The 12077-nt window shown below is 39.1% G+C and overlaps 1 protein-coding gene across 1 annotated transcript in view; it reads right to left on the bottom strand.

The window, feature by feature from the left end:
• Window positions 1-971: 971 nt before the first annotated feature.
• Window positions 972-12077, bottom strand: part of QRFPR (pyroglutamylated RFamide peptide receptor) — a 45556-nt gene continuing 34450 nt past the window's right edge. The window contains exons 2-6 of the mRNA XM_044225875.1: window positions 10676-10834; window positions 7625-7686; window positions 3499-3734; window positions 2223-2320; window positions 972-1468 (exon numbers count right to left, since the gene is read on the bottom strand). Coding sequence (XP_044081810.1) covers window positions 1128-1468; window positions 2223-2320; window positions 3499-3734; window positions 7625-7686; window positions 10676-10834 — 896 coding nt within the window. The 3' untranslated portion in view covers window positions 972-1127. The remainder of the gene's footprint in view (window positions 1469-2222; window positions 2321-3498; window positions 3735-7624; window positions 7687-10675; window positions 10835-12077) is intronic.

Raw genomic sequence — 12077 nt, 5'->3', positions numbered from 1 at the left:
TTCCCATTGAGGATGATATTTGCTGTGGGTCTTTCATAGATAGATTTTATGAAGTTCAGGAATGTTCCCTCTATCCCTATACTTTGAAGCGTTTTAATCAGGAATGGATGCTGGATTTTGTCAAATACTTTTTCTGCATCAATTGAGAGGACCATGTGGTTCTTCTCTCTTCTCTTATTAATTGGTTCTATCACATTGATTGATTTGCGAATGTTGAACCATCCTTGTAGCCCAGGAATGAATCCCACCTGGTCATGGTGGATAATCTTTTTAATGTGCTGTTGGATCCTGTTTGCTAGGATCTTGTTGAGAATCTTAGCATCCATATTCATCAGTGATATTGGTCTGAAATTCCCCTTTTTGGTAGGGTCTTTGCCTGGTTTGGGGATCAAGGTAATGCTGGCTTCATAGAAAGAGTCTGGAAATTTTCCTTCTGCTTCAATTTTTTGAAACAGTTTCAGGAGAATAGGTGTTATTTCTTCTTTGAAAGTTTGGTAGAATTCCCCAGGGAATCCATCAGTTCCTGGGCTCTTGTTTTTTCGGAGGTTTTTGATCACTGCTTCAATCTCGTTACTAGATATTGGTCTATTCAGGTTGTCAATTTCTTCCTGGTTCAATTTTGGGAGTTTATAGTTTTCCAGGAATGCATCCATTTCATCTGGTTGCTTAGCTCATTGGCATCTAACTGTTGATAATAACTTCTGATGATTGTTTCTACTTCCTTGGCGTTAGTTGTGATCTCTCCCTTTTCATTCATAATTTTATGAATTTGGGCTTTCTTTTGTTTCTTTTGGATTAGTGTGGCCAATTAACCATAAGAGACTCTTAAACTCAGGAAACAATCTGAGGGTTGCTGGAGGAGAGGGGTGGGGAGGGAAAGTTAGGGTGGTTGGGTTATGAACATTGGGAAGGGTATGTGCTAAGGTGAGTGCTGTGAATTGTGTAAGACTCAAGATTCACAGACAGGTACCCCTAAAGCAAATAATACATTATGTGTTAATTAAAAATAAAAAGTTTCTCTTCTGATTAAGCTATGAATGGTACTAATTATGAAGGCCTTGTTATAATTAGAGTCTGCTGCCTAAAGCAGAATTCTCAGAAAGTTCAGAGTTGAACAGGGTAAGATGTCATTTGAGATATTTTTTCTCCTTTGGTTGTTCACACAATTTGACTTCAATGTTGCCATCACTGAATGCTTCTCCTTTGGTCTCCTCCACAGGATTCTGTCTCCGGGACAACACTGCTTTCTTCTGCATCATTGTAATTCCTGAATTTCCATGCCTTCGTGCTGGAGATAAGGTTTCTTTTACTATGCAATAACAAACTGCAGATAAAAAATTTTTTTTGAAGTTTTCATTCAGAAATGCATAAACAATGGGATTACAGATGGAATTGGAAAATCCAATTATCTGCACTATGGCAAAAATCATCTTGATTGTAACATCGTCATATTCCTTTTCAAAATTACCTAAAATAAAAATTAATAGTCTAGAATGTATTATGTTGTAACGAGCAGAAAATAGAATTTCTGTTTATCATCTGTCTTTACTGACCACTTACACTTTGACAAGTGGATAAAGATGTAAAAGTCTCAAGACAATTCTGGGAAGAGCCATCTCATGTCAGAAGAAAAATAAGCTCTGTGATGTGTCCTCATTCATAGAGAATCTTGCCTCACAAGCACAGCCTGGCGCCCAGCACATATTAGGGAGCTTACTGCATTTCTACTTTATTCTAAGCTTTGTATAAACTGGAAGCAGAAGTTACCATTCACATATTTGCTTGTGTTATGGAAACACATCACCTGAGAATTATGTTAAGTCTCAGATTATCAAAGGTAATACAGTGAGGGTCTGACTGAAATCCTAGGTGTTATTAAATTTATGTGGTTCAAGTCAGTATTCTAATCGAAATGGAGAACACTCATAGGATGTCACACTTCTCCAGTGTCTGAATGGCTTATGGAGAATGGGAGGCATGGCATGAAAGAAACTCAAACATGTTTCTGTATCTTCTGTAATTATTAAAAATTTGGTCAAAGTCATACATAATTATCTACCGTGTAATGATCTGGTGGTCTTGAAAACATGAAAGAAACCCACAAAATGTTTGATATTTGATTACCCAAGTGAATAACAATAAATTTCTATGATTCATTACATTATCCATTCTAGCAGGAAATGAACTAAAACTTCTATAAAATGAGAATGGAAAGCACTCACTGTATTCAATCATCATGTGAACGATGTGGAAAGGTGCCCAGCACACGGCAAAGAGAGCCACCACTGTCACCATCATAATGACAGCTCGCTTCTTCTTCCTGGACCCATAAGGATACATTGTATTAGTTAACTTCTTGGAAAATTTGTCACATTGATATCAAAGTTATTCAAGTTTGAGCCTAAATTTCTCCACTATAATTTTTCAAATATTAATAAAGCTCATGACAGGTTAATTGTGGGCTGTTGCTCATTTTTCCCATTGCTTTTACCCATTTCCCTATATTTCTCATATTATAAACATCTTTATGATGTGTGCTTATAATAGGTCAAGCACTTGGCTAGATGCTTGGTGTGGATTATGTCATTCATCTTCTCAGTAAGCCATTTATGGATGCAGAAACTGAGGCATGGAGAAGTTTATGTCACTTGTAAAGTCGGATGACCAGTAAGGTATTTAAACTGTAAGGGGTAGAGTGGCCTTAAAGTTATACAGCTTAACTTCAGTATTAAGCTCTTATTCCCTTCATACTGAAGAGCATTCTTCTGAGGAAGTGGGAGAGCTAAATCAGCAGTAAATCCCAAGTGCTCAATAGTCCAGTACCCACGCTGACAGGGAGGAGTGCTTCATACAAATTGGGCACCAGAGGTCGCTGCACACTTGAAAAATGAGACAATTTCACCAAACCACAAAACTCCTTAGAAGGTTTTTGTTTTTGTTTGTAATAGCCATTCCACGTAGATTATAAAATAAACATATGGACTACAAGTGCCATATCAGTAAATTGTTTTATTTTTATTATTAGTGAATATGTTCAGAAAAGAAAGCTTTTAGTGTTATATCAATAATATTAATTTAAAGTAAATAGCATACACTGACCACCAAAGGATTTCCATATATATATCTCATGCATTTGAGCATCACTTTTGGGTAGGAGGAAGTGAGGATGGATTTTTATTAAGCTCCCTGCTACACAGGAGGAAAGCAGGAGCCTTAGTCCACTCCAGTGGCTGGTGAGTTGTGGGGTAGAGAAGACCACAACACTTACCCCCATGTTATGCTGACATGGAGATGAAAATGTAACACTTTTCCAAATTTTCTAAACTCCTGCCATACCTAAAATCTCCAAAGTTTAAAGTCAGCCCATGTCCTAAACATGAATTACAAATGGCACTTTGGCTAAATTTCCCAGGAATTGAGAGATTTCTAGCACCTGCTCCTTCAAGCACAACTAATTACAAATATTTTAAACAGAGGTGAATATTTCATTAAACGGACCTGGTTATTTTTGACATTTCTTTTCCATGAATAGTTCGAAGCACTGAGCAATCCCCCACTCTTTTCTTTATCCAAAGTTCATAGCCGATTTTACTATACAGGATAAGCATCAGCAAAAGAGGCAGGAGGAAGAGGATGACAAGGATGAAGGTAGTATAGATTTTCTGGTGTGCAGGGCTGGCCCACTCTTCCAAACAGCAGACATGTTCTTTTTCATATAAGAAGTCATACTTAATCTTTAATACAAGAACAATTCAGTTAGAGGAACCAGAATCAGCATCGAAAGAAAGCAGCTAACTACTATTGTAATGCTGCATTTTTCAGATCCTTACATATTTACTGTGGGGACATATTTCAAATGAGAAATATTTTTGATTGTTCTTTTGTTGTGAAGTGTCATTTTTCCTTCATTCCTTACATTCTTAATAGTTTTATACTTTCTTTTCTATTTTAAAATGGAATTGAGGGCAATAACCTCTTTATTTTATTTTATTTTTTAATCTCCCACAACTTTTTTTCAATTTGGTAAAAGAGAGCTATGCTCTTTGACCAGAGTATGTATGCATAGAGTCCAGATGAAGAACGTTGCTTTCCAGGTGGAGAATACACTACAAATACAACAACCAAAGTATTGTATGAAAAAAATATTTTGTACTTGCATGCCAGCTAGTTTAACGTTACATTATTTTGCTTCCTCAATTGTTGAAGAGACAAATTTTGGCAAGGCATCAGATATCTCTCAATTGATAGTAGTGAAAGCTTGTATTTTGTTACAGCTATTCCAGATTGGAATGATCAGGTTGTTTGCAAAGATTTTAGAAATGTAACTGATAGCTTTAAGATCTGAGATGAATAAGAAATTGAGATTCAAAGTATTGTCAATCTACAAATATTCAGACTCAGCTCTGAGCATGATAATGTCTACCTCAATTGAGGTAGATATCTTACAGAAAGACAATGTCTCCTTATTAATATTATTTCTGACAGACTCAAGAGTTCAAAATATTATTAATAGCAGTATTAATAATAACAGCAAATGTTAATAAAGGACAAACTTAGAAAAGCATATTCAAGAGTTATTTAACTGGATAATAAGAAAAAAAGAGAATTTAGCAAAACTACTGCCATTTTGGTCATTTTAGAGCTTTCCAGATGAAGAACACCTAGGTCTTAGACATATTTTTGCCTTCATTCCTGCAAATTTTATTATCAATTGTTAGTCAGTTGAATTGGGAAACAACCTTTCTGGTATACTCATCAAAGTTAAGAAAATTCAAGCTCTGATCAAGGTTGTTCTTTACAAATATAGTGAGGGATGAAAACACTTACTGAATAATAATTTCAAATCCAAACTCCCTGGGAACCGGATATAAAGTGAAATTCATTCTGACTTAATGGAGGAAGAGCCTACAAAGGCACAGCCATGGGGGCAACACACTGGCACATGGTAAGGCACAAACTACCCCAGCAGTCTCCAAATAGGTGCATGTTGCCCTGGAGACAAGCACAGACTTTCTGAGGGCACAGGCAGATGGCTTTAAGAGAGCCAATTTCAGATCTTCTATTAGCAACTGCACAGTTCTCTAAAACTCTGCTACCTCGGGGTGCCTGGGTAGCTCAGGCCTTTAAGTGTCCGGTTCTTATTTGGCTCAGGTCCTGATCTCGGGGTCCTGGGATTGAGCCCCCCTGTCAGACTCTATGCCCAGCGGGGAGTCTGCTTGGGATTCTCTCTCTTCCTGTACCTCAGTTCCTTCTCCCCACTCATGCTCTCTAGCTCTCTCTAAAGTAAATAAATAAAATCTTTAAGATTCCACTGCCTTGGAGAAGCCTGAAACAGAGTGTTGTGCTCTCTCTATATTCCCAGTTTCTTGTTTCTAATCCCTCTTCTCCCCAGCTACAAAAGCCAGATCTCTTACCCAACCACAGTCTTACTATGAGGCACTGAAAAAGGAGGTGGCTAGAATTACTGATGTCAGTGAAGCCACCAATGATCAAGAAACCATAAATACATGACAGGGCTTTGTGCTTTTCCCTGTATTAAACACATTTCTTTCAGGGTAAAGCTTGGCATTAGGAAAAAGTGTTTTGACAGATGTTGAGATGCTGTGAATTTACATTTTTCATACAGTGAAGGGGCAGAAGTGATGACAATTTTAATTTTACCACCTCGTTGCTTCCATCCCCTGAAAAATTGTCAAATACATCACTCCTGAGAGAGAGCCCAGTGAGAGCAAAGTGAAGAGAACTTCAGTGGGTGGAAATGGTGACGTCTGGGTGCTTCGTTTCACCCAGGTGAGACATCAAGCCTTTCTGCATGCTCACACACACTCTCTCTAGTAGAATTTTAGGAGTGAGAAGGTGGTCACAGGATGCATATTAATAGATTTATCTGGTATGAAAAATGAAATCACAATTCTTCCTGACAGAAAGCAAATCTGACTTGGCTGATTGGTGTGACAGTGAGGACTGGCTTTGCCCATTTCATATGCATTTTCTACAAGCTGAATGAGTTACATATTTAAACTATATTTAGAGCAGATGATAAAATAAGTTTATTTAAAGAAACAGACAAATACCCTTGTGTCTATGGGCCAGGAATGAACCCCACAAATGACTACTGGGTTGGGTCACTTAGGAGAGGACTCCATTGCTACAGGATTCCTGTTAGGATAAGGGCAGCCTTGGAGAAAAGAGCTGGCCACATACAGTTGTGTGTGGAAGCTAGAGGGGCATGATAAACAGCCTGCTGGAGAAGGGAATAGCAGTCAGAAGCCTCAGTGATGTTATCTTTGAAAAACCCACAAGTAAAGACTTGATCGTGAGCAATAGTCACGGGCAGAGGGCACTGACACCAGGGTACACCTGCCCCTTCCTCCCCTCACCCTTCTCACAAGCTCCCAAAGAGCCAGAGGCAGTCCATTGAACGGGAAGGGAGAAATGCGCAGTAAGGAAGGGGAGATAAAGTGGATTATGTCCCTTTTCCATACTGTAGGATTCTAGACCTAAAATAGCTTAAGTTGAGGGAAGGGGTTGTTTTGCTTTGATTGAAAGTATGGATTTATGTGGTTGGGACACTGGGCTGGGCATTTAACCACAGAACTAACACTTTTGTTGTGACTGAAAGTGACCAGAGGAATGTTGCGCTCTGAATGGTTGGAAGAGTAACAGGGCCTACCCAGGGCTTCATCCACAGCATTGCATCAGAGTACTAGGAGGTCCTCAGGTCACATTTTTACAGGCAGCAATGGACAGAATAAAATTACCTTCTGCTCTCACCTATGGAGTCCGGCTCATTCAATACACAGGTTACATAAAAAAATCAAGTCATGTTTTCAATGTACCCTTGCCTGAGAGTTCATTTGTTATCCTTGTCATTGGACACCTCATATCCAATCCAGTTTCACATTTGCTTCCGTCAATTTAAAAAGGTATAAAAAGGATACATGGTCTAAAAGATTATCTTAGTGGTGTGTGAACAACATCCTACTGCCTTTGAACACTACTATCTGGGCTAGATCGCGTATGCAGGACACGTTGAAGTATGTATGCCCCATTGGCGAGACTGGGTCACCAAAAACAGCACCATGCTTCTTCCACTGTGAATCCCCATGCAATGCTGGGCCCATTAAATAAAGGTGTGAGGGAAGGAAAGAGGTCAGATAAGATGATCCTGGCACACACTCCAATTCAAATTTCAGTTTGTCAATGTATGGGAGATGAATAAGAAAAGACTTATGAAGGAGAATCAACTAATAAGCAGATAATTGATGACAATTTTTTAATGTGATTCAAAAACAAAAGAAAAATCTAGAGCAACCATTGAACTCTTCAAATGCAACAAGACACTGGAGGCCACTAGGAAAGGCATGCTCAGCTTGCAGGAAAATGTAGAATGTGACCCTGGTTAATTTTCTTTTAAGCATTAAAATCTTAATAATACAAGATCAAGGGAGAGCTAAATAAATGGGGGAAGGGGAGGATCTTAAAACAAATTTTTTTATTCCACTTGGAAAATTTCCAGTGAAATAATTGGGATCATACAAATTTGCAGGAAGAAATTGGATTATCACTGAGAGGGCTGGGAAAACTTTCAATAACATGACTATCAATCCCAGTCCCAATCTACCTCAAGACGTTGCACATGCCACATGGGCGATCCAACGATGACTGCCACCAGCCAGACCACACCTGCCAAAACATTACAATCATCAGAATATGGTTCCAACAGCAAAGCAAAACACATGTATGCTTATGTATAAAGCAGATGCTCTGAACATAAAGACTCCTTATATGCAATCATATTTGCCCTCAAGCAGAGCAGGGGTCTACCCGTTCTCATGGCCACTCCTCCATCATCTTCAAAATTGCTGGTGGAACAGTCTTCTGAAACATTTTTAAATGCTTAATTAAAACTTCTTAAAACAATAACAATAAAACTCCTGAATAGTGTTTCAGTGACTTCAAGATAAAACCCAAACCCTTAACCTGGTTTCTGGGGTTCTGTCATTTGCCACTCTTTCCTCTTACATTTCTGTCCATGTTCTTCAAAACAGCATCCTTTACTGAGGAATGTACAGATTTGCTTTCAGGCCCTGTATCTCAGAATGCATTGAGGTGCTCTGACACTGTCACCCCAGATGGCACCTTATTCCACTAATTTTCCAGGACTTGACTCAAATGTCACTTTCTCTAGGGAATCTTTGAAGGTCGCCATCATTTCCAGGTAGAACTGATCGCTAATTCCCTGTTGTCTCCATGTGCCCTCTAGTCATTTGTTGCCCTTAGTCATTTCTTCTCAACTTCATCTAAACTCTCTGAGGGCAAAGACAATGCAATTTACTTGTTTTGTTTCTTTGTTCCCCAAACAAGAGTCCAAGGATAATTCCTGGCCCTCAGTAGGTGTTGATCAAGCATCATAACATGAGTATTATTTCCTTATTTACAAAAACGAACACTTAAAACATCAGAAACAAGAGTGCTCTTTCCAAATTCCCCATCCACCATGTTTTTGTTGAGGGAATTGCTTTAGTGATGTGTCCTGAGCCAGGAACAAAAGAGAATTCGAACAGACTAGTATAAGGCCAAAACCAAGAGACTCAACATCAATTCTGAGAGCAATTTCTCAGCTCAAATTTTTCTTGTGCTTTTTGTATTGAGTAGAAAACAATCTATTGCCTTGGGTTTCAAGAAACTGAGACTCACTTAAGCTGTAGCTGGGGCTTATTATAAAGAAACACATGAACTGGCACTGTCTATAGAGAGTCAAAGATTTAAAATGGTTCTAAGACTCACAAATCAATCTCTCTCCACATTGCCATACACATCTATTCTATTTTAGTCCAATCACTATCTTATATTATCTTAAGTCCAATCACTTCTCCAATCTTTAGTAGAAATTCTGGAGGAATTGAGTCTAATTGGCTTAATTCATTGACAGTCCTTCTGTGTCTACTACCTGTTTTGGGATAGCAGGGGCAGGGTTAGATTTATATTACTGGTATAATCTGTGAAATCTTGTGGGCAAGTGAGTCTAGCAGGTCATTGCTGATGTCCTGGGGGCAAGGCAGTCTCAGCTAGGAGGTACTGGGCATGAGGACAGGGCTGGTTCCCAGTGTAACAGAGCTAGAGAAAGATGTCAGGCAACACTGCATGCAAGCCCCATAGGGACATGAGACTCCTTGGTTTAAAACCCTTTCTGTCTCCCATGACTCCTTCAAGTAGAAATTGCCTTGACTGCCTGTTATTGACTTTGCCTTCAGATCCTTAGACTCTCTACTTCTCTTTCCTTTTTTTTTTTTTTTTTTTATAATGTATTTTTTTTTTTTTAATTTTTTTTTTTTTTTTTTTTTAAGATTTTATTTTATTTATTTGAGAGAGAGAGACAGTGAGAGAGAGCATGAGCGAGGAGAAGGTCAGAGGGAGAAGCAGACTCCCCATGGAGCTGGGAGCCCGATGTGGGACTCGATCCCGGGACTCCAGGATCACGCCCTGAGCCGGAGGCAGTCGTTTAACCAACTGCGCCACCCAGGCGTCCCTTCTCTTTCCTTTTTTAATAACTTCCCTCCTCCACATATTCCTTTTTTCACCCGCTTTCCACACCCACACACACCTTTCAGATTTTTCGAAGGTAGAAAGATGTCAATTATTAAAAGCAACGAAGCCTTTGAATTCCTTGTAGGGAGGATATGCCATACATTTGAAACTAACTAAAACTAATGAATATTTTTCCTGTTGATTTATCTGTTCATTTCAAGCTATGTAAAATGGGTTTGGCATTGCAAAGCCTTCAGGAGCTCTTTCTGTAATTCTACTCTCCCATGCTGGCTGAATCTTACAGCAGTAATAAACGTTTACTGATTCCTCGCAAGTGAGATATTAGTAAAAATTTCTCTTTAGTTATCGCATTAGTTGCTCCCTCGACTTCTCATTGGTGAGCTGTCATACATTCAAACCACTGGGAAGCACATTAAGATTTTAAATGCTTTGGTTATAATAATCAGATAGAGAAATTCTTCCATCTTACTGTGCTAGGCTTTAGGACATCACCTTGAGCTCGCCACGTATCAGGAGGTACCTGCTCATCATGACTTGTTCACTCAGGAATGGTTACATAAACCTGAGGATTCAGGAATGCCTGCGCAAAATTATGAAGTGGATAGAATTTGTGCTCATCAGGCACCTCTAGCACTCAAAACCCAGGGTTCTCATGAGTCCTCTGAACTTCTACTATTGTGGCCTCACCACTGGGGTCACCTCTGAGCAGCACCCCAGTTCTCTACCTTTCTGAAAAGCATCTTTCCTTCCCATATCAAAATCTACCTGCTCTAAGAAGGGCCTCTTATCTGAGGATGACAGTTTACAAATCTAACAAATGTTAATGTGATAATGCCACTGAAGGGTGATCTTAAATTAGCTGAAAGTAGGGCTTAAAAGGTTAAGACTTGAACTGAAGAACTAACTCTGAAATGCGAAATTTTAAATGTGGGGGTGGGCCTAAAGGAGAAAAGGAGCCAAGTTCTAGGTAAATGGGGAGAGGTCTGAAATCCTGAAGTTACACTGTGATGCCTACAAGCTGGACAAGACGCTATTTGTGTGGTTCATCAACACAGTTCACTTTGAAGAAGTTCAGTGTGCTCTGTAATAAAGAATGGCCATACTGCCACTGGTACATCCTCACCTAGCATGGTGAAAGCCCTTCTGTTGGTGTACTGCCACTTCATTTTAAAAGGATGCACAAGTCCCTGGTGCCTTTCCACAGCAATGCAGGTCATGGTGAGAATTTCTGTCATGATAGCAGTGGACTGGACAAATGGCAGCATCTTGCAAATGAAGGCACCTGCAAAAAGAAACAGGACAGTCAAACATCAAGAGGGAAAGTTTTATCTGTGTTTCTGTAATTGTTGCGGTTAATTAATTCTGAGCCTCTGTTCAAAAGTTTTATGACTATAATTACATTATAGATTCAACATAATTGACAAAGGTGGAACTGGCTGACATTTTCTCTAAGTACCTAAATTATAGGTGATTACCTATAAGAGGACAATGAAAAGGCAAGTAAATATCTGGTCATTGATAATAGGCAGGAAAAAAAAGCAATGTGAGTCTTGCTTAAGAAAGAACAAAGGCAGTCTCCTAGAGTCACAACCACACAGTAATTTTTGATTATTTCTTCCTTTTTGGTTCTCTGTCAAATCATGACAAAGGAAGAATTCTCACCAAAGACTAAAATCTCTTCTTTTATTTTTTAGTCTCCTTTGATTTTCTGTCCACAACCTTATGTGTGGCTTACATCATTATACTCTTAACTGATTTCACTTTCTCCAGTGCAAAGGCCTCAAACTGGTGGCTCCTGGGCAAGATTCGGTCTGCAAACATGATTTGCATGATTTACACAATATTCTTGCAATACGTGAATACATCATCAGCATTTGAAATGTTTACGCCACTTGTCTTGCCCTTTCACCATTTATTTGTAACGCTGATTTGATGTTTCTGCTCTTGAATCCATCTTACTCATGGCTATCAAACTCATGACTCTTTTTATCAGATAATCGGAAGCTCAGGGAATATGAAAAGTTGGAAGAAACCTCAGAAGTCATGGAATCCAAGCTCTCTCCAAAACCAGAAATCGTCTTTTCAGCTTCTCTCACAGATGCTCTGCCAAACTCTGCTTAACACACCTGCAGAGGAGGCTTCCTGGCCAGCATATTTCCATCTCAAGCTGATGCTTTGGTTTTTGTTGTTGTTGTTGTTTTTCCTTCTTCTGCTTAGAATATTCTTCCCCCAGAGAACTGCCTCCCACCCTTCACCATGGTCTTCACTCAAGTGCCTCTTCAATGAGGCTCATATGCTCTGACAGCATATCCTTAACTAAGGTTTGCCCCATTCCCTTTCCACCTCCTCTCATCCCTTGGGTCTTATTTTACTCTTTTCCTATAACTCTTTCACTAGAGAAAGTGCTTTTTAATAGTTCTACCCACTTCTTCCAGTTTCGCTTTCTGAAAGTTTCAGAACTAACCAACTATCTTTTCCAAACCTCCTCTCTTCTATTCAAAAGAAACTTTCATGTGATTCTTAGG

The sequence above is a fragment of the Neovison vison genome, chromosome 11, assembly GCF_020171115.1.
Source record: "Neovison vison isolate M4711 chromosome 11, ASM_NN_V1, whole genome shotgun sequence".
In the NCBI taxonomy this organism is placed as follows: domain Eukaryota; kingdom Metazoa; phylum Chordata; class Mammalia; order Carnivora; family Mustelidae; genus Neogale; species Neogale vison.
Note: the sequence above shows the minus strand (reverse complement) of the source record. Positions and strands in the feature narration are given on the sequence as shown.